The sequence below is a fragment of the Passer domesticus genome, chromosome 22, assembly GCF_036417665.1.
Source record: "Passer domesticus isolate bPasDom1 chromosome 22, bPasDom1.hap1, whole genome shotgun sequence".
In the NCBI taxonomy this organism is placed as follows: domain Eukaryota; kingdom Metazoa; phylum Chordata; class Aves; order Passeriformes; family Passeridae; genus Passer; species Passer domesticus.
The window spans coordinates 4,799,856-4,824,700 of record NC_087495.1 but is presented as its reverse complement, the minus strand read 5'-3'; the positions used below and the strand labels follow the sequence as shown (position 1 = coordinate 4,824,700).

General features: G+C 53.9%; 1 protein-coding gene across 1 annotated transcript in view; it reads right to left on the bottom strand.

The window, feature by feature from the left end:
• Nucleotides 1-438: 438 nt before the first annotated feature.
• The window catches only part of LOC135285027 (multiple epidermal growth factor-like domains protein 6), a 43,930-nt gene continuing 19,523 nt past the window's right edge, over nt 439-24,845 (bottom strand). The window contains exons 6-34 of the mRNA XM_064396947.1: nt 23,874-24,011; nt 23,182-23,304; nt 22,151-22,273; nt 20,435-20,602; nt 19,325-19,456; nt 19,118-19,246; nt 17,012-17,140; nt 16,792-16,926; nt 15,495-15,629; nt 13,032-13,157; nt 12,017-12,148; nt 11,542-11,670; nt 11,125-11,256; nt 10,722-10,850; nt 10,051-10,179; nt 9,500-9,628; nt 8,760-8,888; nt 7,856-7,984; nt 7,321-7,449; nt 6,377-6,505; nt 5,622-5,753; nt 5,296-5,424; nt 4,574-4,702; nt 4,335-4,463; nt 4,081-4,209; nt 3,180-3,308; nt 2,962-3,090; nt 1,967-2,098; nt 439-956 (exon numbers count right to left, since the gene is read on the bottom strand). Of these exons, the coding sequence (XP_064253017.1) occupies nt 889-956; nt 1,967-2,098; nt 2,962-3,090; nt 3,180-3,308; nt 4,081-4,209; nt 4,335-4,463; nt 4,574-4,702; nt 5,296-5,424; nt 5,622-5,753; nt 6,377-6,505; nt 7,321-7,449; nt 7,856-7,984; nt 8,760-8,888; nt 9,500-9,628; nt 10,051-10,179; nt 10,722-10,850; nt 11,125-11,256; nt 11,542-11,670; nt 12,017-12,148; nt 13,032-13,157; nt 15,495-15,629; nt 16,792-16,926; nt 17,012-17,140; nt 19,118-19,246; nt 19,325-19,456; nt 20,435-20,602; nt 22,151-22,273; nt 23,182-23,304; nt 23,874-24,011 (3,740 nt within the window). The 3' untranslated portion in view covers nt 439-888. The remainder of the gene's footprint in view (nt 957-1,966; nt 2,099-2,961; nt 3,091-3,179; nt 3,309-4,080; nt 4,210-4,334; nt 4,464-4,573; nt 4,703-5,295; nt 5,425-5,621; nt 5,754-6,376; nt 6,506-7,320; nt 7,450-7,855; nt 7,985-8,759; nt 8,889-9,499; nt 9,629-10,050; nt 10,180-10,721; nt 10,851-11,124; nt 11,257-11,541; nt 11,671-12,016; nt 12,149-13,031; nt 13,158-15,494; nt 15,630-16,791; nt 16,927-17,011; nt 17,141-19,117; nt 19,247-19,324; nt 19,457-20,434; nt 20,603-22,150; nt 22,274-23,181; nt 23,305-23,873; nt 24,012-24,845) is intronic.

Genomic DNA, 24,845 nt, shown 5'->3' with positions numbered 1-24,845 from the left:
AGCTCCTGGCAACGACTGGCATGGCAAAATAACTCAGGATTCAGGGCTGGGAGAGGCCACTCCAATGGGGATTTGCCTTGACCAGATGAGCCAGCTCTTTGTCTCCATCCACACAGAATCTCTGACTTCCACACTCGAATTAGGCTTCCTTCTTCTTGGAGTAAGTGACATGGGCAGCACCACAGGCTGACAAATTCCTGGGCCATGGACTCACAAATTCCTGGGCCATGGACTCACAAACTCCTGGCATGAAGAACAGGCTCCAGGCCCCTGACAAGCTTGTCCAGCACAGCCTGTTCTGTCAGGAGGCACCAACTCTGCAGGTGAGCGCTGGAGCCCTGTGTGTTTTCCCCTGGCAAATGGTCACTTACAGTAAAACACCTTGGAAAATTCAAATTTAAAAAAAAATAATTCAAGTGAGGTGGTGCATCCACAGGAGGCCCAGTCTCTGGAGAGCCACCATCAGTCCTGACAACACTGTGGTGCAGCTTCCCATAAATATTGATGCATAAATACCTGATTTGGACCACGATTTCAGCCCTCTCCCCAAGCCCAGCACCCAAAAGTTGAAGGCCAGCAATGTGTCACAAGCTGTCAAAGTCCACTGTCCCCTGACCAGAACTGATCCCTCCTGAAGTGCTCGTGTGGTCTCTGGCCAAAGGCACGCAGGTCTCAGGTGTGGGCACACGTGTCCTCGTGGCCAGCCCGCGCTGGCACAGTGAACTGGTTAAACTGGGCTTCAGCCTCACTCACACACCCCAAAAGCAGCAGCTGGGGCTGTCAGGAGACGAGAGCTGCTCATGTGGCTCCAAAATGAGTTCATTATAAGACATTGGCTTCTTCAGGTGGCTGCTTGGTGACACCAAGGGAGTGCTCCCACAGCAGGATCTACTTCTCCGCTGGCTGGAGCCCCTCTGGGGGTGGTGGTGGCCTGGTGGGTGACAGGGACTGCATGGCTGGAAAAGAAGACAGGTCCAGGACAGGTCAGTCCTTGCTGTGGGCAGCCCTGCTGCAGGGCTGACCATCCACACCACTGCCCTGCCTGGGGGCACATTCCCTCCCCATTCCTCCCCTGTGGCAGTCACATTCTCTGGAAAAATCCCTTAGCCAGGATTCTTCTCCTGGGAAGCTGAGAAGCCTCAGAGAAAAAGGAAAACAATATTATCTCATTTGCTTCTCCTGTGTTTTGCTGCTTTGGAAAGTGGTTGGAGATTGTTTATCCAACGAGTGGTTTTATTAATTGGTTTCATGTGAATTGTTTTGACTTATTGGCCAATCAGGGTCAAGCTGTGTCGGGACTCTGGAAAGAGTCACGAGTTTTTCATTACTATCTTTTAGCCTTCTGTCTGTATCCTTTCTGTATTCTATAGTATAGTTTAGTTTAGTATTCTTTAATATAATATAATATAGATAATAAAATAATGAATTAGTCTTCTAAGAACATGGAGTCTGATGCATCATTCCTTCCTTCGTCTGGGAACCCCGCAAATACAAGACTCCTCCCCATTCCTCTCCCCACTGGGAGCTGGGAGCACTGGTCCCAGTCTCTGGGTTTGGGTCAGACCCTCCTGCCCCCCACCCAGCACCCACAGGGGTCACTCTGAGCCCACAGGTTTGGGCAGAGATGAGGAGTGTGGGGGTTTCACTGTGGCTGGTGCACGGGATCAACGTTCCAGCATGCTCATTAGAGAGTGGGATTTGTGCCCTGGCTGTTCCAGGGGCATATTTAGGGCCAGGCTGCTAAACACCTTCAGTTCTGGGACTTCACAAACCTCCCTGGTGGCTGCAGTGACAGCAAACAGGTGAGACCACCTGAGGGGCTTGGGAAGAGGCAGGTGCTCCCCTAAGTGACTGGACTGAGCTGATTTACCATTCCCAAACCCACCCCGTGGCACAGGCCCCACACCCTGAGCACAGGCACAGCCTCCCCTCGTGTTCTGCCGCGTTGTCCCCTCCGTGCCCTCACCTTCCCGGCAGGTGGGTCCCGTGTGGCCGTTCAGGCACAGGCACTGCCCGTTCCGGGCGTTGCAGTAGGAGCTGCTGGGGGCACACTGGCATGCCAGGCGGCACTCGGGGCCGAACCGCGTGGGACGGCAGTCTGTGGAGGGCACAGAGCTGCTCAGGATGCTGCCGTGGCAGCAGCGAGCAGGAAGGCTCCGAGCTCTCCCGGGATGCTGCAGGGAGGGCCGGGTGCAGGAGAGGGCAGAGAGGTTTTTGCTGTGGTGACACAGGACACTGGAGCATCCCCAGGCCACCAGGATGTCCCCTCAGCCTTTGACCCTCAGCCTTTTGACCATGTTCATCTGAACACACGGGCTCTGGAGGCTGGGGGAGAATTTATATTCAGATCTGACTGCAAACAGGGGCCAGAGAGACGAGTGCCACTGTCACCGTCATATTTTTCCCTTGCCCAGGATTCTTCTCCTGGGAAGCTGAGAAGCCTCAGAGAAAAAGGAAAACAATATTATCTCATTTGCTTCTCCTGTGTTTTGCTGCTTTGGAATGTGGTTTGGAGATTGTTTATCCAACAGGTGATTGTTTCATTGGTTTCATGTGAATTGTTTTGACTTATTGGCCAACCAGGATCAAGTTGTGTTGGGGTTCTGGAAGGAGTCACAAGCTTTCATTATCTTTTTAGCCTTCTGTAAGGATCCTTTCTGTATTCTTTAGTACAGTATAATATAATATAATATAATATAATATAATATAATATAATATAATATAATATAATATAATAAACATAATATCAAGAAATAATAAATTATCCTTCTAAGAACGTGGAGAACCTGGAGTCAGATTCATCATTTGTCCCTTCATCTGGGAACCCCACAAATACAATATGCCACTGTCCCTCTTGCTCTGAGAGGTGACACACCAGAAAAAATCCCCTTCCAGCCTCCTGGGAGCAATCCCCCATCACACAGCCCCCTTCCTCCCCTGCCCAGCCGGAGCTCAGCTCACCTGCAGCACACGTGGGGCCGGTTTTTCCTGGGGGGCACAGGCAGCGCCCCGTGACCGGGTCACAGGGGACATCACTGGGGCAGTCACAGAGATGCTGGCACCCCTCGCCGTATGTTCCTTCCTTGCAGCCTGTGTGAGACACAGAATACAGCCCCTGGCCTGTGTGCCCAGCCCTCAGGATCCCCAGGGAAGGGTGAGGAGGAGGAGGACGGAGGTACCTGTGTGACAGCGCTCGCCCCGCCGCCCTGGGGGACAGCGGCAGCGCCCGGTGGCGGGGTCACAGCCCGCCCCGTGCTCGCAGTCACAGCGCTCCCGACAGCCCTCTCCATGGAACCCTGGGGGACAGCCTGGCACGGGAGAAGCTCGTTAGACAGTGGGTGAGCTGAGCTCTGCAGCAGAGCCTCAGCCAGCCCAGCAGGGAGGAGCAGAGAGATTGTGCCCGACTTGTGCCCCAGTGCTCCAAGCCCCGCGTTCATCGCCACAGAATTTGCTCAGTGCCCAACACCACTGGGCACTGGGGACACGTGTGTGCCTTGGGATGGTATCACTGGGCACTGGGGACCTGTGTGCCTTGGGATGGCATCTCTGTGCCCACAAGGTCACACAGGGATCAGAAATCACCCTCTGCCTTGAAAGCGCTCACTGCGAACCGTTGGAAAAGGGAGAGCCCCACAAGGTGTGACACTGCTGTCACATGTCACCCTGTTTTTTTAAGATTTTCTAAGCCTTCTGATGTTTGCATTCTTGTAACGAACCTTCTCACGCACTTTATGTAAATAACTTATTGTTTTGCATTCTTTTATGGAGGAGGAGAAATTTGCCAGACTGTTGGCTTGTCCAGTGTCATTGGAGAGGCGGCACTGTCGCCCTCCAATCCACTGTCACTTTTGGAAATCTATAAATGTTGGAGTCAGAAATTAAAAGCTCTTTTTGGAAATCTATAAATGTTGGAGTCAGAAATTAAAAGCTCTTTTTTTTGTCTTGGAGAGCTGCGTGTCTGCGTCGTTTTATTTCGTGTCCTATAGCAACACACACCCATATCGTGCATCCCTCCTCTCCGGACGAGTTTAGACAACCCCCACGCCCCAAGCCCAGGGTGTCCCCGCTGCCACCACTCACTGTGCTCGCACAGGGGCCCGTAGTGGCCCGCGGGGCAGCGGCAGGCTCCAGTGGCCGGGTGGCAGGTGCCATTGTGCAGGCAGGAGCAGCGCAGCTGGCAGGAGGCACCGAAGCTCCCCAGAGGGCATTCTGCGGGCAGAGGGAGCAGCAGAGCTTCTCAGCAGCCCCACAGAGGGCTGTGCCAAGGCAGGGCTGGCAGAAACCAGACCCAGTGTGTGAGCTGCACAGTCAGCAGGTTGGGGATCCAGGGTTACCTAACTCGCAGGATTTGCCCGTCCAGCCTGGGGCACAGGAGCAGGAGCCATCGGCGGGGTCGCAGAGCCCCCCGTTGTGGCAGGAGCAGGGCTGCTGGCAGCCCAGCCCGTAGCGGTGCTTCTCACAACCTGCAGGGCCAGAGACAGCGGTGGTGGGCACAGGGACCATGAGCAGAGATCTCAGGGCAAGGAAATAATTTCCATTCCCAAGCAGTGCCTGACAGTCCTGATGCACTTGCCTTGCTCACACGTGGGGCCAGCTCTGCCCGGAGGGCACACGCAGTCTCCAGTGACAGGGTGACAGGGAACACCGGCCCCACAGGGGCACAGCCCTGCACAGTCCTGGCCGTAGCGGCCAGCAGGACATCCTGGAGGGAGGGAAACCTCAGTCAGGCCGAAGCAGGGCTGGGGAGGTGGGAGGTGGGAGAGGTGAAGTTTTGCACAGCACTGGAGCTGAGCAATGGGATGAGAAGGAGCCTCCAGCCCTGCCCTGCTCTGCCATAGGATCATGGAATGGTTTGGGTTGGAAGAGAGCTTAAAGATCATCAGTTTCCAACCCCCCTGCCATGGGCAGGGACATCTCCCACTAAGCCAGGCTGCTCCAAGCCCTACCCAGCTGTGGCTGTATAACAGTACAGCGAGGGCACGGTGTGTCAGGAGAAATCATAAAATACCATAAAATATATGTATCATATCATAAAATAAACACAGCAGAAAACATTTCCATGGCTAAGGCAGACAGCAAACACGTTCATCTGCAGGCTCCTTCCCTGGGACACAGCAGGAGGGCACTGCTGCCAGGACAGATGGACAAAGGAGCTTTTCCCAGGGGTCAGTCCTTGTTCTGCTGCTCATCCCCCACAGGGTTTTTCTGCGGGCAGGGTCTGCCTCTCCCACCCCTCAGACCCCCCTGAGGAGGCTCCCCTGCTTTCCCAGCCCCCGTGGCTGGAGCAGAGCTCACCGATGGCGCAGTCGGCGCCGATGAAGCCGGCCGGGCAGTGGCACATCCCCGTGGCAGTGTCACAGCTGCCCCCGTTCCTGCACTGGCACGGCCTCGCACAGTCCCGGCCGTACCAGCCTGGGGAGCACTCTGAGGGGACAACAAACAGCGGCTACAAACACAAGGAGAAGGTGCAGACAGCCTGGGGAAATCCAGCAGGTGGGTTTGCACGGGTGTTTAACCCAGGAGCAGGCAGAGAGCCCTGCTGGGAGCTGTCTGTCCCTCATGGCACCGGGATTTCGGGATGGCACAGCCTGCAAAGGGGATGGGAGCAGAGCAGGACTCACCCAGCTGGCAGGCAGGACCGTGGAAGCCAGGGGGACAGACACAGGCCCCGGTGACAGGGTGACATTCCTGGGTGGCTCCGGCGCACTGGCAGATCTGAGCACAGCCCTCCCCGAAGGTCCCTGGCAGGCAGGCTGTGAGGGGACAAGGCACCAAGGTGGCTCAGGAGCCATCCCACCCCTCTCTGCGAGGCTTTTTTTAAAACATTTTATTTTAAGCCCGGATTTAGAGAGCCTTTTATGGCAGCAAAATTCTCCGCCACCCAAAAAGCAAAGAGACTCTCATGCAAAAGGTTCATTCACTCCAGGAAATACTTGGATTGAAAGGAAAGGCAACTACTTAAAGGCATTAGGTGCCTTTTGCTGTGCCAGCCCTTCCTGCCCTCACATTTCTGCAGGCTCCACACACAGACAAGGCAAACCCAGCACTGTCCTCTGCGTAAGGAACGTGCCCACACACCTCTGTCTCTTCCAGACTTGCTCATACCCACAGGAGCTCATTTTAATAGTGATTTATTGCTAATCCTCTGCATAAATACCCAGCTCTGATTTCCCACTTGGCTCCCTCTGCCCTGCTAACATTCCACAGGCATGCACCCAGCTGCCAGCCTGGGAGTTGCTCCTTGGCACAGCTTTGCTCTTGGGCTGTTTCTCCTTGTTTATCTTTTTCTTTTTCCCTGCTATTTTCTGTAGGAATTGCTTGGCCCATCCCGTTCCCAGAGCCTGCCAGCAGAGCAGGACCATTCCCATCTCAGTACATTTTTCACATCCAGAGCCCGTCAGTCCTGGCGGGCAGCCGCACTGGCCGGTGACATGGTGACAGGGCACTCCCAGGGGACAGCCACAGCGACTGGCACAGTTCTTCCCAAAGAAACCGGGCAGGCAGGCTGTGGGAAAACAAACAGTGGGATGTCAGTCTGCTGCTGTCGGAGCTCTGGAGAGTTTTAGACTTTCTGTGCTGACCCCCGAGAGAACACTGCATTGACCTGAGGCTGTGGAGAAGGTTTCCAAAATTGATTGATAGCACTGAGATTATGGGTGTGGGGCTGGTTAGAATTGTGTAATATCACAGGGTGGGAAACTTAGAGTTTGGGGTTTTAGAATATAGTAATAAATATACAGCAAGATGGAGGTTTTAGGGTGAGAGCTGGTCCTTCTTCTTCACCTTCTTCCTTCTTCTTCATGGGTTTGGGTGGTATTTTGTAATTGGACAGAAAAGTCCACATTGCAGACTCTGAGTGATTAGTTATTGGGTTAAAAGTGAAAATAATTTAGGTGTCATTTCTTAATTGAATAGTTTCACTTTAAAAGATCCTGTAATGAAAGATAGTTGGCCATTTGTGCCTTGTTAATGAAGAACTGCAGAACTCACTGAAGTGAGGCTGTAACACAGATTAGAAACAATAAACACCTGAGCCTGAACGTGAACCATTGTCTCAAGTGCCTTCAATCCTGACCTCAACAGAGCAAAAAGGAAGCTGAAAATGGGCATTCTGCCTGGATTTAAGTTGTTGCTAATGCCTGGAAACCATCAGAGCCTCTTCTGAGGGGTTCCTGCCCCAGCGCCGAACCAACCCAGCAGCATCTTGTGTCACAGCCTCAAAATACTTTGCCACAACGTGTAACTCCCATGAAAAATGAAGTTTCCTTCTTCCCAGGCTCTGGAGCAGCTGATGTTTCCTTCACCCAGGGGGCTTCTCACCTTTCTCACAGCGCCGGCCCCTCCAGCCAGGGGGGCAGTCACAAGCACCGGTGACGTGGTGGCACGAGACGTTGTCCCCACAGTCACAGAGCTCCTCACAGCGTGCCCCAAACAGCCCCTCTGGACAAGCTTCAGGGATGAAAACAGAGAGGACAAGTTGCACAAAAAAGTTACTTTGGGGCTTTTTCCCTGTAGTTGCACTGCTGCCTGGGGGTCTGTGCCTTTGGGAATGCCATCCCCCTCCCACCACCACAGGCTGCTCTGGGTGTGCACCAGCACTTTCAGTACAGCCCTCAGACAGCAGGAACCGGGTGGGCTGGAACTGGATGAACTTTAAGGTCCCTTCCCACCCAAACCCCTCCGTGATACGATGGAAGAAGAAAGGGCACAGCAAAACAGGGGCACAGCCAAAACCATGGCACTGCCAGCTCCCTGCTTGCTGAAATCTGAATTTTCTGTCTTTGCTTCAGCCCCTAGACCCTCCAGGTGCTGGCAGAGCCACGATGCCCAGCTCAGCCCCAGACACCCCACTTACCTGTGTCACACTTGTCGCCGGTCCAGCCGGGCTGGCAGAGGCAGTGCCCGGTGCGGCGGTCACAGAGCCCCCCGTGCTGGCACTCACAGCGCTGCTGGCACTCCGGGCCGTGCTGCCCCTGGGCACAGGCTGGCAGGGGCACAGGGTGAGACACTGCCCTGGTGCCCACCCTCCCAGCTCCTGCCCTCGCTGCACACACAGGAAGGACCCAGCGCCCCAACCCCTCGCACGTCACCTCCAACCTCCACAGGAAAACTGGTGGAGTTCTGGGTGCTGAGAATTTTTTGTGCTGACAGACTCTGACCCCCTAGAATACACTGCATTTGACCTGAGGCCGTGGAGAAGCCTTCCAAAATTGGTTGATAGAATTGAGATTATGAGTGTGGAGTTGATAAGAAGTGTATGATATCACATGGTGGAAAACTTAGAGTTTAAGGTTTTAGAATATAGGAATATATATAAAGGAAGATGGAGGTTTTAGAGAAGAGGCTGCTCCTCCTTCTTTACCTCCTTCTTCCTTCTTCTCCACGGGTTTGGGTGGTATTTTGTAACTGGACAGAGAAGTCCGCATTGCGGACTCTGAGTGATCAGTTATTGGGTTAAAAGCGAAAATAATTTAGGTGTCATTTCTTAATTGGACAGTTTAGCCTTAAAAGACCTCGTAACAAGAGGTAGTTGGCCATTTTGTGTCTTGTTAGTGAAAAAACCTCACTGTTACCAGAACTCACTGCTGTGAGGCTGTAACACTGATAAGAAACAATAAACATCTAAGCCTGAACATGAACTATTGTCTCAAATGAATCCTGACCCGACAGAGGTAGAAAAAGCAAGCTGAAAACCGGCAAAAAACCATTCCAAACCAAGCCCTGTGTGCCCCAGAGCCGTTTCCCAGCTGTTTCCTCACCCAGCTCGCAGGCCAGCCCTGTCCAGCCCGCAGGACACGCGCAGGTCCCCGTGGCCGGGTCGCAGGTGCCGCCGTTGTGGCAGAGGCAGCGCTGCTGGCAGTTCTTCCCATAAAACCCCTCCGGGCAGGCTGAGGCACAAACAGGACAGACATCCCCATCAGGACACAGCTCTGGAGGCTTGTGCCAAGCTGCCAGAGCTGTGGGTGGACAGTGTGATACACAGCAACACTGATTTTGAGGCAATGACAACTTTAGGTATGTCACCTTCTCAGGTGTGTCACTGTCATATTTTCTGAAAAATCCTTCACCAGGATTTTTCTCCTGAGAAGCCTCAGGAAAGAAATGTAAACAATAACTATCTGATGGCTGTGGAATGTGGTCTGGTTTACCAACTGGTGCATCTTTGATTGGTCTCATGTGGATTGTTTTTACTTGATGACCAATTACAGCCAGCTGTGTCGGACTCTGTCATGAGTTTTTATTGATTCCTTTTCTTTCCCAGCCTTCTGATTAAATCATTTCTCTATTCTTTTTTGTATAGTTTTAGTATAGAATTTTTAAAATATAATATCACAATATAATAAATCAGCCTTCTAAGAAATATGGAGTCAGATTCATGTCTTCCCTCATCCTGGGACCGTGAACACAGCGACACAGGTGGGCACCATTCCTCGCCCACCCCGAGGACTGGCATCCTTCCCCGGGCTGGCAGGGGAAGCAGGGGGGTGGGAAGGGTTACCTTGCTGGCACGAGGGTCCCGTCCACCCCTCGGAGCAGAGGCAGAGGCCGCTGATGTGGCTGCAGGTGGCGTTGTTGAAGCAGTGGCAGGTGTGGCTGCAGTTCTGGCCGTACCTGTTCTCCGGGCACGCTGCAGGGGAGCACAGCAGGCAGGAGTGGTGGGCACTGGGTGGGAATCACAGCAGCCAGGCTCCTGCCAACCCTGCCAAGGGCTGGGAGAGGATGTGTCAGGGGTGGCTGGCTGCTGTGGGAGGGGGTTTTGTGGGGTTACAGGGAAATAATGTGCCCTACAGGCCTGGCATCCCTCATCTGTTTGGAAGCAGTTTTTCTGGTTGCCCAAACCCTCATTGCATCCAACCACAAATGCCCAGGCAGAGCCCCCCAGTCTGAACCTAAATTAAACTGCACACAGAGAAAATCACAAATAGGGAATGGACAACCCAGAACTCTGGTTCCCATGACCTGGCAGCAGAGAAAGCCCTGGCTCCAGAGTGCCATGGAGGGCAGGGTGGGAACCTCCCACAGACACCTGCCCTGGGCACAGACACCTACCCTGGGCACAGCGGGCACCAGTCCAGCCCGGGGGACACTGGCACTGTCCTGTCACAGGGTCACAGTGGGCACCATTCAGGCAGTCACAGGCTTGTCGACACTCCAGTCCATAAAATCCATCAGGGCAGGCTGTGGAAAAACAAAGGAGAAATCCACACAAAATGCAGAGCTGGAGCCCTCCCAGTGGGAAAAGGTGCCTGTCCCTTGGCCAGTGTGAGGCTGCACCAGTGTGACAGGGCTGCTGAGGGCAGCAGATGTTGGATGCAAGTTCACTGTGGACATTCCAGGTACAGGAGAGGGCAGTGGTGGATCAGGAGTGATGGCTTGAGGTTCCTGACCACGGAGAGGCTGCTGGGGGAGCTGGATCCCTGCATCCAGGGATTCTCCAACAGGCTGCTTCAAGATCCTGTGTGCAACATGTACACACTCAAGTGACCACAGCAGCTGTGCAACCACTGGGTCACCTATTATTTACATTTTCACAGCCTATTTTTTTTTTTCCCCTAGACCTTTTTCCTCCAGAAATAAAACCAGAGGCAGCAGCTTGCAGACTTGTTGCTCCCCCCATGGCCGTCCTGAGGAATTCTCTTCGCTGTAACGGGATAACAAAGTCAGACAGGGAGCACAAACCCTCTGGGATGGAGGCCTGGTGCCCAGGGTCAGGTACTCACGGTGCTCACAGAAGGTTCCTCGCCAGCCTGGGCTGCAGGTACAGGCCCCACTGACGTGGTCACAGGTGGCTCCATTGTCACACTGGCACTGGTGCCGACAGCTCTGCCCAAACCACCCTTCTGGGCACTCTGAAAAAAATGAGACTGAGGAGTCTGTCCTTTCCTGGGTCCCAGAGAAGCTATCTAAGGCAGGAGCTTGTCTGGAATGGAATAAAAATATCTGACAGCTGAACCCACAACCAGCGGGTTCCAACCCACCCCTCACAGGTGCGTACCCACATCACCCTGGGCACAGGATCAGCATCACAGCCAGGGCAGGGGATGGGCTGGGGCAATGCCCTTCCCTGGAGCCCTGCAGGCCGTGGTGGGTGTGAGAGGGCAAGCAGGGCAGGGCAGCACTCACTCTGCTCACAGTGGGTGCCCGTGTAGCCAGCCTCGCACAGGCACTGCCCGCTCTCGGCGCTGCAGCTGCCGTCGCCGTTGCTGCAGTTGCAGGCGTGGGCACAGTCAGGGCCCCAACGCCCCAGGTCACAGGCTGGAAAAACACAGCAGGAGCCATCACTGGTGAGTACCAGACAGCATGGCATGGGCATAGTGCTGCCTTCACCAGCAGGCACAACATCCCTTGGGCACAATGACAAGCACAGCTGCAGAGAGGCCAGCAGCACTGCCAGCACCAGACAGCAAAGAAACCAAAAGGATTTCAGAGAGATTTCCCTGGCAGAGGCACAGCACGAAGATGAGAATGGGGAGGTGGCAGCACAGCTTGGCATGGCCAGAGTGGCCCAGCAGTGAGGGTGGCAGAGCACAGGGGCTGTACCTCGCTGGCAGTGGTGCCCCGTCCAGCCGGGCGGGCAGCTGCACGTCCCCGTCACCGGGTGGCAATGTCCCTCGTTGCCACAGCTGCAGCTCAGCTGGCAGGCGGGGCCGAACCAGCCGGGTGGACACACTGCCAAGGGAAACAGGAGGGACTGCAGGTGGCTGCTGGAATCCCAGCCCCGGGTGGAGCTGTTGGGTACCACGGTGCTCTGGCAGAGCACAGCTCTGACACCCCAAGTGCAGGTGCTGAACGGGACAAGGGGCTCAGCATTCTGCCTTCTTTTCTCCTGCTGCAGAAGTCACTGCAAGGGAGATGGGGCTAGAGGGGCTGTGAAGTCCCCAGGCTGTACCCCAGCGAGTGAGGAACAGAGATGTGCTGAGCGTGGCAGTGCCTGGTCGGTCACTGGATGCTCCAGCTCAGCTGAGATGCCCCCATTGCAGCTGGAGGTGAGGGACCCAGCCCAGGCTGCACTCACCATCCTGGCAGCGCTGCCCGGTGTAGCCAGGTGGGCACAGACAGGCTCCGGTGGCGCGGTCACAGCTGGCGTTGTTGGCACAGTCAGGGCAGATCTCCTGGCAGCCCGGCCCCCAGAGACCCTCAGGGCAGGCTGGAGCGTGAGCAGACAGAGAACACAGAGCACTAGGGTCAGAGCTGAGGTGGCAGAGGGAAATGTGAGACATTTTGGGCTCCCTCTGGCCGTCAGAGCTGTGCTCATGCGAGACGTGGATTTTGTTCACAGCACGTGGCTACCAGCGAGCACAGCACGGCCCTGCCTGTCTCTAAGTGCTATTCTGAGCTCACTCCAGGACTTTCATGCCAATTTTGGATTTGCAGCCACTTGCAGGGAGCTCCAAGGGCTCCTCAGTGGGAAATGGTGCTGCTGGCACAGGGGCTCCACAGCTGCCGTCACACCGTGGACAGCACATCAGTCACTGCTCTGGGACCCACTGGGAGCTGCAAAGAAGGAGCAAAAGGCTAAACTGCTAAAACCAGGGCAGGAATCCTTCTCCAACTGGTCCTAAGCTGCTCCAGGGCCTGGAAAAAAGGCAGCTTGAAATGTATGGTAAGCACTGTGCACACGTAGTTTCATTGCTCAGCCAAACTCTTAGGAGCAGGACATCTCTATGTGACTAATTCCTTCCAGCTGCTGCAATACTGCAGAATCATGCAAAAGCTTTCCATTTCAGACTCTCTAGTTCTCCAGCAGTTAAAGAGTAATCTGGTGAAGGCAATGAAAAACATGCATCAATAAAGAAAGGTTCCTCTCCTACACTGAGGACTGCAACAACAAAAACCATCTTCATCTTTTTCGTGTTGTTCAAGACTCACCATCAAAGGTTGCAATTTTCTCTATTTTTCCATAAAGACGATTCTAACTGCATTGGGTGTTTTTAAAATGAGTTTCAGTAAAAGAAAAGCAACAGGTCTACACCTAAATCCCTCCCTCCACACTGAAGTCCCTGAGTGTTGGCTCTGCTGCCCGTGCTTACCTTGGGCACAGTCGTGTCCTGTCCAGCCAGGTGGGCAGTGGCACTGCCCCATGCTCCTGTCACAGGATGCTTCTCCACAGGCACAGGGATGCTGACAGCCTGGCCCAAATGTCCCCTCAGGGCACTCTGTGGGAGAACAGCAGGGTCAGAACATCCCCCCCAAGATACTCAAGAGCATTTTACCAACCTGGCCCTGCAGGCTGAAGGAACCTCGGTGTCTGTGAGAGGTTCCCACCTGTGCTCATGGTTTAGTGGTGTTTGCTCAAAGGTTGGACTTGGTGATCTTGGAGATCTTTTCCAACATTTGGTGCTTGCTCAGAGGTTGGACTTGGTGATCTTGGAGGTCTTTCCCAACATTAGTGATTCTTTGAGCCTGGGTGTGACCCCTCTGTGAGCCACTCTGGTCACCTCCAGCACTGCCACCACCACCTGGTCTGTCTGCCTGATGTGTGTCCTTTCAACAAGTATTTCTTCACGCAAGAGTGACCACTTACACCCACAAAAACTGAGGCCAAACAGATCTCCAGTCCTTGGACAAGGACTCTGCCCAAGCCACGCTGCTGTCTCTGGGCTGGGGTGCAGAACACCAGGGTCACAGCCCCACACCAAACCACCCTTGGCTTTTCCAAGGTGCTCTGGGGGTTTTTACCTCCCTGGCTGAATGCCTCCAGGATCTGAGCACCGGGATTTTAAGAAGCAGCCAGGTTTGCAGCAGGACACAGATGGAAAGAAGGAACATCCTCATCCAGAGGAGGAATAAGTGCTTTTCCTTCCCTCTGCTCTGATGCCAGCGTGGTTCTGCTGATCCCAGCTCGCTTTGATCTTTGCACCCCGTGCCACAATTTAGGAATGAGCTGGTGACATGCAAACTGAGGGCTCCAGAGCAAAGATCCTTAAATCCTCTCTGAGTCCCCCATGAGAGCTCCATGCTCACCAAAGCCAAAGTTCTGAAAAGCTTCAGCAGAGGGGAACACACCAGCGCCGACAAACCGCGGAGGAAACGCAGCGCCTCCATTTCCAGTGACACAGTGGAGTTTTTGTTATTCCTCCTCTTTGCTAATTGATGGCAGATGTTTGTCTTCACCCTTTAATAATTTCCAGATCCGAACAACAGCCAAGAGCCTACTATTTCTATACAAATATTTGTGTTATTTCCTGTGACTCCCCCCTACAGCCTTCAGCTCCTTTCTTACCCTTTTTAAAAATATCCTGAGCGGGAGCACCCAGCCTGACAAGGTCCAGGGGCTCCAGGGGCCACAGCATCCCCCCACGGGGGGCTCAGGGCTGTCAGACCCTGCCAGGGAGCACGGCCCTGCAGGAGCTGCTCCCATCTCTCCTTCCAGCACTGTGGTCAGCAATTGCACTGGGATTTTTGCTGCTTTCTGCAGCTCTTGCTCTGTCAGAGATGGGGCTCTGCACCACGACCCTTTGCTGGCAGATCAGTGAGGCTGATGGTTGCAGCTTCTGGGCTGGGGTGAAGCAGTGCTTGGCTAAACATCAGTCAGTGCAGAAGCCCCTGGGATGCTCCAGTCCAAATCCAGATGCTGGCCACTTCCAACCTCTACATGGAGAGTCTGCTGCTGCTGCAGTCTGTCTCCAAGTGTCCAACTTTTTGCATTTTCTGCAGGTCCTAACCAGCTGAAGGGGGTTCAAGAGGCCCCAGCCTGACAAGGGCAGCAGTGGGTTGATTTTTCAGTTGCCACTCAGCTCTGTGGTTGGCAGAACTTAGTCTTTTCCAAACACTGTGTTCATATTTTGTAATCATCACCTCGGGCCAATGACTCACTGCCTTTGGGTTCTCTCAAAGCACCTTTGTCTGCCCAAAGTGAAGCTCTCTGGCACACAAACCACCCCCAGGATCTTGAAATCTGCACCCTCAGAGCCTGAGTGTTGGACACAGTTAGACATCCACAGAGCTGGGCAGCTCAGTCACCTTCCCATCAACTGGGAAGAGCACAAAACTGCTCTAGGAGGTTCATACAGAGGCAGAAGTTTGAATTCTAATGTAAATTAAAGGTAAAATACTCCTTTGCACTTGCAGATGAAACAGAGTTTCAAGAAAAATAAAGAACAGAGCAGAAAATGTGATACTGGTTGTGCTGGGCAGGGATTGCCTGGAAGGGAAAATACATCAAGGCCAGGGAAAGATAATTAGATCCCAATGATCTCCGTCTACCCACACAGAGATGTCCAGGATGAAGATAGACCTTGTTCTCCTTTTCTGAATCTTATCCCAGGAATTCTCTCTCCCACTTTCAACAGGCAGCAGTGTCTCACAGAGACCTGTGGATGGCAGCTCCTGTGTCCCCTGAAGTCTCTGCTGGCCACCCATCAGATCATCTGCAATGGGCTGGGGCTCTCAGGGGGTTCTGGAAGTGCTTTTGTGTCGTTTTGTGAAACAAAATGCTGAGGACTGGTGAGTTTCCAGCACACACAGAGCTGCCCTGCAGGGCCCCACCTTACCTTGGTCGCAGTGCTCGCCGTGGTAGCCAGGGGGACACTCCTTGTGGCACTCCCCGGTGACAGGGTCACAGGGCACTCCTGGAGAGCAGCTGCACTTCTTCCTGCAGCCATCCCCGTAATACCCAGGGTCACAGCCTGTGAACAGCCAGAATTGGAGAGAAAGAAGCTCTGAAATTACTCCTTGCCCCTGGGTGCTGAGCACGCTTCCAAGCTCCACCAATCCACTGTCACAGCTGTCCCACCACCCACTGTCACACCTGTCCCACCACCCACTGTCACAGCTGTCCCCACCCACCACACAGCTCCTGCTGACCACTGAATGTGGCTGAGTGTGAGCATGGTGTGCTGCTGAGTGAGCAGGAGGTGAGACAGTCTGGGAGGGTGGAAAACAAGCAGAGCTTTCCCCTGAGAAAATTAATGGGGGGAAAAGGCCATGGGAGGAGAAAGGGGGATGACTGGGGGTGCTTTGTGGAGACAGAATGACACCAGTGTGAGTGTGGGTCTGCTGAAGGGAGGGAGGGCTCTGCAGGGGTACCTGGACAGGCTGGATGGATGGGACACATCCAGGGATATGAGGTTTAACAAGTCCAAGTGCTGGGTCCTGCACTTTGGCCACAACAACCCCTGCAGTGCTACAGGCTGGGGACAGAGGGGCTGGACAGAAAGGGACCTGCAGGGACTGATGGACAGCAGGCTGGACATGAGCCAGCACTGTGCCCAGGTGGCCAGGAAGGCCAATGGCTCCTGGCCTGGATCAGGAATGGTGTGGCCAGCAGGAGCAGGGCAGTGATTCTCCCCCTGTGCTCAGCACTGGTTGGGCAGCACCTCGAGTGCTGTGTCCAGCTCTGGGCCCCCAATTTAGGAAGGACATGGAGGGGCTGGAGCATGTCCAGAGAAGGACAAGAAGGGTGGTGAGGGGTCTGGGACAAAAATCCTGTGAGGAGCAGCTGAGGCAGCTGGGGTTGTTGAGCCTGGAGAGGAGGAGGCTCAGGGCAGACCTCATCACTCCCTGCCAGGAGGGATCAGGAACAAGAGGACACAGCCTTAAGCTGCACCAGGGGAGGTTTAGGTTGGACCTTAGGAAGAAATTCTTCCCAGAAAGGGTGACTGGGCATTGGAATGGACTGCCCAGGGAGGTGATGGCATCCCCATCCCTGGAGGTGTTTAAGAAAAGCCTGGATGCGGCACTCAGTGCCACGGTCTGGGTGCCAAGGTGGTGTTGGGTCACAGGTTGGGTTTGATGGCCTCGGAGGTGTTTTCCACGCCATCTGGAAGTGGTTCCCTGTGCCTCACTCACTGTCCTGGCAGCGCTGGCCGCGGTAGCCGGGCTTGCAGCGGCAGGAGCCGTCCCTGGCGTCGCAGTCCCGCGAGTTGCGCTGCAGGCACTGGCACTCCTCCGAGCAGCCGGCCCCAAACGCCCACTTGGGGCACACTGCAGGGACAGGGGAGAGCTGGTCAGCGAGGGGCAGAAAGCTCCTTGCCAGAAGGGCTGGAATTCAGGGATAATCCGAGCTTACCCAGGTGGCAGAACCGGCCGTACAAGCCGGGATCGCAGAGACAGGCGCCGTAAATCCGGTGGCAGTGACCCCGGTTGGCACAGTTGCACTTCTTCCTGCAGTGCTTCCCGAAAAATCCCTTGGGGCACCCTAGTAACAGAGAGAGGTTTCCTGGGAAGATGAGTTTCAGCAGGTTGTTTTAATTGAGAGAAACACACCGGAATCAGAGCTGTGTTCAGTTCTCGGAACCGGAGCAGGGATGCGCCAAGGGAAGGGATACAGCCAGGGGCACAGAGATCAGATTCCCTGCACCAGCTCCAAATCAGCTGTGCAGTGTCACAGGAGATGTCACTTCATGGTGCTCCAGGGCACCCATCAGCTCTGCCCTCACTGACCAGCAGCTCTGCTGGCTGGGACAGAAATAACCCACCCACAGGGCTCTGAGAGGTCAAGGCTCTCCTCCGTGAGAAAGCAACCCACGAGGCTGCTCCTGTTGAAAAGCCACAGGGATATTTGCACTATTAAGTGAATAAAATTATTGTTTTTTCTCTGTTATGCTAAAGATCTCGATATTGGAAGCACATGGCAGACAGGCTGTGTCAGCAGAGTGCTCTGGCCAGCAGCTGCCCAGCAGCACGTGCCTTGTCCCTACGAACAGAGGAGCAGAGGAAATGCCACCTTGGGACAACAGAGCAATTCTGCATTGTTTATTTTCATTTTACCTTCCTGTTTTCTCTCTGTCCCTCTCAACTACCTCCTTCCTAAAGAAAGAAGACGTCGGGGTATCTCTTGTGTTCATTTACATTCTGCTTCACTCTCCTCTTTCAGTAATAGCTCCCATATGCTTCCAACATGTGACTGAAGTCCTTTTGTCTGAATCTCTGATTGTCTCCTTCTTTCTGGTTTTCAAATTATGTCCCCCAAATTTTAACCCTTTGGGAGCAAGAAATGAGCACCACCAGCAGTGACACCTCCTTTGGGTACTCTGGGTACTTTGGGTAACTATTGCTGTCACAGCTTTCCAATGCTTTGGGTGGAAAATACCTCCATGGTTTCCATGGAAATTAACCATGGAAATAGTGGGTTTGACATTCTTTCCTGTGTCTGCCACTGAATGCCCCATGAAATAGAGATCCCTGCTCCCAGTCACAGATGAGCAGTGAACAGGGACTGCAAAGGTCTTAGAGTGCAGAGACAGAACACCTGTAGCACTGTTTTGTGGGGGAAGAATGCCATTTACCACTCCTTTTGCTGTTTAAAATGACATTTTTCCACAAAAGACTCAGCAGCTGATGGACTCAGATGGAGCAGGAATGTGTTGGAGCTGCTCTCACTGGGATGGCTCAACAAGAGAGCTGGAAGATGCTGCTGATCTGCCCTGAGTTCCCTGTCAATCCTACCTGGTGCCAACCCCCTGCTTGGAACTCCCTTTCAGAAATCCCCTAAAGTTCAATATCGCCCCAAACCCCTCCCCTAAATCCCTCATTGGAAGTTGCTTTTGTGAACCCTGCCCTTTACCCCTCCCCAGGATATCTCCAATTAGCTGCTGATTTATCCCCTCACCTTAAACTGCCCATGTTTAAAAACCCTTATACACTGTTGTTGTTCTTTGTCTTTGGTCCCTGACCCTTCCATAGAATAAATCCTTTTGAAACCATTCTGAAGGCCTCTCCCATATCCTTGCTCCTGCTCTGGACATTTAACAACTTCTGCCATAGGGTTTAAGCCCTACAGGGGGAGAGAGATCAGATTCCCTGCACCAGCTCCAAATCAGCTGTGCAGTGTCACAGGGGATGTCACTTCGTGGTGCCCCAGGGCACCCATCAGCTCTGCCCTCACTGTCACCAGCAACTCTGCTGGCTGGGACAGAAATAACCCACCCACAGGGCTCTGAGAGGTCAAGGCTGTCCTCTGTGTCCCAGACTGTGTCCTCTGTGTCCCAGACTGTGCTGCTTTCTGGGAACAGCCCACTCCTGGCGCAGTGCTGGGAGCTGGCTGGGGAAAATCCAGCACCGCGTCAAGCGGTGACAAATCTCTGCTAAGACACTGACACCAGGAAGGAGGAGCAGGAGGAGGGCAGGGATGGCCCCCAGCACCACAGAGAGGGTGAGGGGACGCTGGACTCACCATCCTGGCAGAGCTCTCCAGCCACACCGGGCGGGCAGCGGCAGGCGCCGCTGGCAGGGTCACAGGTGCCACCGTTCTGGCACCGGCAGCTCTGGCTGCAGTTGATGCCAAAGGTGCCGGCTGGGCAAGCTGGGGAGGGAGAGAGAGATGAGGCTCAGCTCAGGCAGAGCCTCGCAGGGCTGCAGAGCAGAGCAGAGCTGCACTCACTCTGGTTGCAGAGCAGGCCAGCCCAGCCGGCGGGGCAGAGGCAGCCGCTGCCCTCGGCGCCGCACGTGGCTCCGTTCTGGCAGTCGTCACAGGTCAGGCTGCACTCGGGGCCAAACGTGTGCTCCAGGCAGACTGCAACGAGAGGCACTGTCACAGTAATGGTCCCCTGAACGGGCAATAATTAGCATTGACTCCATGATTGCAGAACACCGATTAATTGCTGTATTAAGCTATACTGTACTATACTATTAAAAAGCCTGCAATATTGGTGCTATGATTCCTAATGGGCAGGAAGAATGATGCATAGAATTCTATTATATCAGAGGGCTAATTAATCACTTTATTATACTATAACTGTATAACGCCAACAAAAACTATCACTAACTAGCAAACCCATGACTCTGCCCGAGTCCCAGCACGCACGTGGATCCAACTGGTCAATGAATCCAAACACCATCACCAGAATCCAATCCAGGAATCACCTCAGGTAAACAGTCTCCAGAACACATTCCACATGGGCACAAACACAGGAGCAGCAAATGAGATAAGAATTGTTTTGATCATTCTTTTCTCTGCTTCTCTCACAGCTTGTCTCTGTTCAGAGAGCATGTGAATAATACACCATAGCCCTTAGAGACAGTCTGATACAGCTTTGGCCTAATTGGTCAATCAATCTAAGCACCATCACTAGTGTCCAATTAAGAAACTACCCTTTGCTAAATAATCTCCATAACACAGTTCACATGTGCACTTTTCTGCACATCACTGGCTCAACAAGTGTAGTAAATGGAGATAAGAATTGTTTCTAATTCTTTTCTCTGAGCTTTCTCACAGCTTCTCAGGAAAATTCTGGGAGACAACTAGCTCTCTCTCTCTGTTCAGAAGATATGTGATTACCACAAGGCACCATGCATGAGAACCTCCCTGAGGGTGCTGCAGCACCCGGGGCAGTTTGGAGCCTCCCCAAGTGGAGGCTGCAGCAGAGCTAAACGCAGAAAAGGCACTCAACAGGCCTGCTGTGTTCACCAAACAACTAAACCCAGCCTGCACCATCATTCCTGAAGAGCTCCAAGCAAGGCACAACACCGACCGCTGCTGCACAATGCCCACCGAATTTCTCTGACAGCGTGTGCTCCCCCCGTGCCTCCAGCTCCTCCTCCTCTTCCTCGTAGTCGTCGCTGAAGAGCTGGGTGAACTCATCCCGCAGGATGGCCACGTGAGGGATGGGGCGGATGACGGGGCGCCGGCCATCCAGGGCCTCCACCGTGTCCTCGAGGGCTGCAGGGCAGGGACAGAGGGGACAGCGTCACAGCGGGAACCACACGGGGTCCCTGGGAGGTGAACAGGGGGACAGGACCTCTGCAAGGTCTCTGGGAGCAGGGACAGTGGGTCAGGACCTCTGCAAGGTCTCTGGGAGGTGAACAGTGGGACAGGACCTCTGCAAAGCCCCTGGGAGCTGAACAGGGGGACAGGACCTCTGCAAGGTCTCTGGGAGCAGGGACAGTGGGTCAGGACCTCTGCGAGGTCCCTGGGAGGTGAACAGTGGGACAGGACCTCTGCAAGGTCTCTGGGAGGTGAACAGTGGGACAGGACCTCTGCAAAGCCCCTGGGAGCTGAACAGGGGGACAGGACCTCTGCAAGGTCCCTGGGAGCAGGGACAGGAGGACAGGACCTCTGTAAGGTCCCTGGGAGGTGAACAGTGGGACAGGACCTCTTCAAGGTCTCAGGGAGCAGGGACAGGAGGACAGGACCTCTGCAAGGTCCCTGGGAGGTGAACAGTGGGACAGGTGAACAGTGGGACAGGTGAACAGTGGGACAGGACCTCTGCAAGCTCTCTGGGAGGTGAACAGTGGGACAGGACCTCTGCAAGATCTCTGGGAGCTGAACAGGGGGACAGGACCTCTGCAAGATCTCTGGGAGCTGAACAGGGGGACAGGACCTCTGCAAGGTCCCTGGGAGGTGAACAGTGGGACAGGACCTCTGCAAGATCTCTGGGAGCTGAACAGGGGGACAGGACCTCTGCAAGGTCCCTGGGAGGTGAACAGTGGGACAGGACCTCTGCAGCAGCAAAGGGAAGCCAGAGCTCTCTGTGGCTCTCGGGTTTGCAGCACTGATCTCACCCTGTTCTGACACCTCCAAATCTTTCCCAGGTTGCTGTGACACCTCAAAGCTCTCCCAGGACCTCTGCAAGGTCTCTGGGAGGTGAACAGTGGGACAGGACTTCTGCAAGGTCCCTGGGAGGTGAACAGGGGAACAGGACCTCTGCAAGGTCTCAGGGAGCAGGAACAGTAGGACAAGACCTCTTCAAGATCTCTGGGAGGTGAATAGGGGGACAAAACTTCTGCAGCCATAACTCTCTGTGGCTCTCAGGTTTGCAGCACTGATCTCACCCTGTTCTGACACCTCTGAACCTTTTCCAGGTTGTTTTTTCAGGGTTTTTTTGGCTAGAGTGGGCCCAGGTCAGGTATGTGACCTCAAGATCTCTGTACTGCTACAAATAAATCCTCCATTATTTCTTACAAGGAAAAGCTGTAGGGGCTGGTGACTGGGGAAGGGGCTCTGGCTCTGTGTGAGCATGGAGGCAGTGTTTAACACCCCAGGCTGTTGGAGGGGGAACTGTGCCAGAACTCCCTGCACTTCTTTGGCCAGTGCTGTGAACCAGGCTGGAACAGGACTGCTCCTGTCTGGGAAAGCTTTCCAGGGCTGGGCTGAGGCACTGCCACTGCTCAGGTGCTGTGAAGGAGCTGAAAGAGGTGAGGTGCAGGGCTAAGGAGGCACAGGAGGGACCCACTGCCCAGCCTGAGGCAGCTGGGACGAGGCACTTACAGATGCAGCTCCTTCTGTCTTCATCCAGCTTGTGCCCAATGTCACAGCCACACTGGAAGGAGCCTGGCAGGTTCTGGCACGTGTGTTCACACCCACCGTTGTTTGCAGAGCACTCATCCACATCTACAAAACATGGGACACCCCAGTGGGACAGGAGCAGTGACAGGGGCCTGGCCATGCAGCAGTAATAGGCTGGTGGCATCCTCTCTGCTAAATATGTGAAGCCATCAGCTCTAAAAATGGAGTTAAACCACCTCAGGGATTAGGGGTGCCTGGGTTTCAACAAAAAAAAATGTGCTGGGCTTCAGTTCCCATCCATTATTAATTGTGTAGGAAGAGGTGGGTGTGTTTGGCTCCTTCCCCTGGGAAATGTTGAGAGCTTTGGAAGTGAGAACAATCATCAGGGGGATTTTTCCCCACATTCTTTCTGTTGAGAAGGTGACTCATCAGAAAGCTGGCAGGAAAACTGGTAGGAGCTGGGAGAAACTGGAAGAAATGCCTGGCTGTTGGCAACCAGGTAGGACAATTTCTTGCTCTCCTAATTAAAAGCTTCATTCGTCACCATCTTGGCTGTGTTTTATACAGACATTGTTATTTGTCTTTATCCCTTGGGTGAAAGTGATGGGCAGTGCTGCCCTTTGGGGTTGAACATCAAATGGTTTGTGTGAATTAATGGGGTCAAGCCTGGGCCAGCTCACTCTGACTTAGCCCAATCTGACCTTGGTGCGTTCAAAAATCCTCTCCAGCTGGGCTGGGCTTAGTATGGGGGTTAGAACTGAGCTGCCCAACACCACTAAACAAACTGAGGAAGGTGACAACAGGCAAATTAGAAGTAGAGGGACCCTGTGTGTCCCTCTGTGCCCTGCCTGGAGCCAGGGAAGTGGGACAGGACCTCTGCAAGGTCTCTGGGAGGTGAACAGGGGGACAGGATCTCTGCAGCAGCAAAGGAAAACCAGAACACTCTGTGGCTCTCGGGTTTGCAGCAATGTTGTGACACCTCTAAAGCTGGTACCTCTGAAGTTGGCACTCACCATCACAGCCACAGCCATCCGTGCTGAGCCTGTACCCGGCGTGGCAGGAGCACTCGTAGCCCCCAGGGTAATTGTAACAGTCTTGCTGACAGCAGTGAGAGCCCGTGTCACACTCGTTGATATCTAAACGAGAAACAAAGGGTGTTAATACACTGCAGAGTGGTGGCAGGAGCTGTAAGCTGCTTTTACTGATCTACTGCCAAATGCTGAGCCAGAATTCTCGAGTTCCTCCTGAAATCAGGGAGCTTTGTGTTAACAGAGCATCCTCCCCATCCAGGGAGGAATCCTGAGTCCTTGAGGGAAGTTCATTGTGATTCCCAGCTGGGGATTGTGGTTACAGGTGTCCTAACAAGCAGGGTGATTCCAGCTGACTGACTCCTGCTTGGGGCAGTTTCGTCCGGGAAAAACTAATTAGTTTGGAAGTCATAATTACTGTCCAAGTCACAACTGCTGTCCAAGTGCATCCTGAGGGAAGTTTGGGGACATCTTTGAGCAGAGCAACATTTCATCTGCTCTCACTTTCCATCAGCTTCTATCCTCTTTAGCCTGTTTGAAGTGCACATACACAGTAGCCAAGAGGGATCCTGACCTAAGATTCCAAGAGGGATCCTGACCTATGATCCCAAGAGGGATCCTCACCGTTACCTGGGATGTGCTTGGAAATCAAGGTCTGGCCTTTTCCTGTTCCTTACCAGTGCACGACTTCTGGTCCTCTTCCAGCCTGAAGCCAAAGTTACAGGTGCAGACTGGGCCAGAGCTGGTGTGGTGGCACACGTGGGAACAGCCCCCATTGTTGGTTTCACAGCTGTTCACAATCTCCATCTCTATCCCTGGAAAAGGCAGCCTGGTTAGGATCCTGTGGGACACATCTGCACACGCAGCTGGCCCCTGCCTGCCCCCACCAGCTCCTGGCACTGCATCCCTGCTCAGGAGGGGGATCTGCAGTGGGAAAGGATGGAAATAGCTCAGCACAGAGGCCACTGCTGGGCTGGGAAGTGGGGTATAAAAAGAAACCTCTGGATCTCACGCAGCCTCTCAGGGACGGGGTTGTGGAGCAGGCTCTGGACAGTCTCCGGGATGAACAGGCTCCCACTCCTGCCAAGCAGCAGCGTGTGCTGCCAACCAGAAGTTGGCTCAGCCTCAGAGCAGAGCTGTTCTGGTGCCAGGCAGAAATGGGAGCAGCAGAACACAGCTAAGTAGGGAAACATCCAGATGCCTACAGCGAGAATCGTTAGCTCCTGACATGTCAAAAGCGGTCGGCGCAAACATCAATTGCAGCCATAGATCATCCGAGCTTGGCAAGGTTTCTGTAAACTTGTCTAGTTAATTAAGCTTTCTTAAACTAAAAGGAACTTGTTTCATGGAGCTTTGACTCAGTCCTGAACCTCAGGAAAACAATTTCTGCCTTCAAGAGCGCTGAGTTTTTCGTGCATTCAGAACCAAGGAGGATGAAAGAAAGGGAGCTTGATGCTTCCCAATGGATCTGTGCTTGTCAAAAACAAAAGCTGTGCCACAGTGGAAGACTTTTTCCAGATTTCACAACGTGACTGTCATCCCTCCCTTCCCTTTTCTTACTAAAGCAGCACAAAACGGGGTTATTAAAAGAAACGTGCCAGGAAGGGCAGGGAGAAAACTTTCCTGTGGAAAGGCTGCTTTGCCGACCC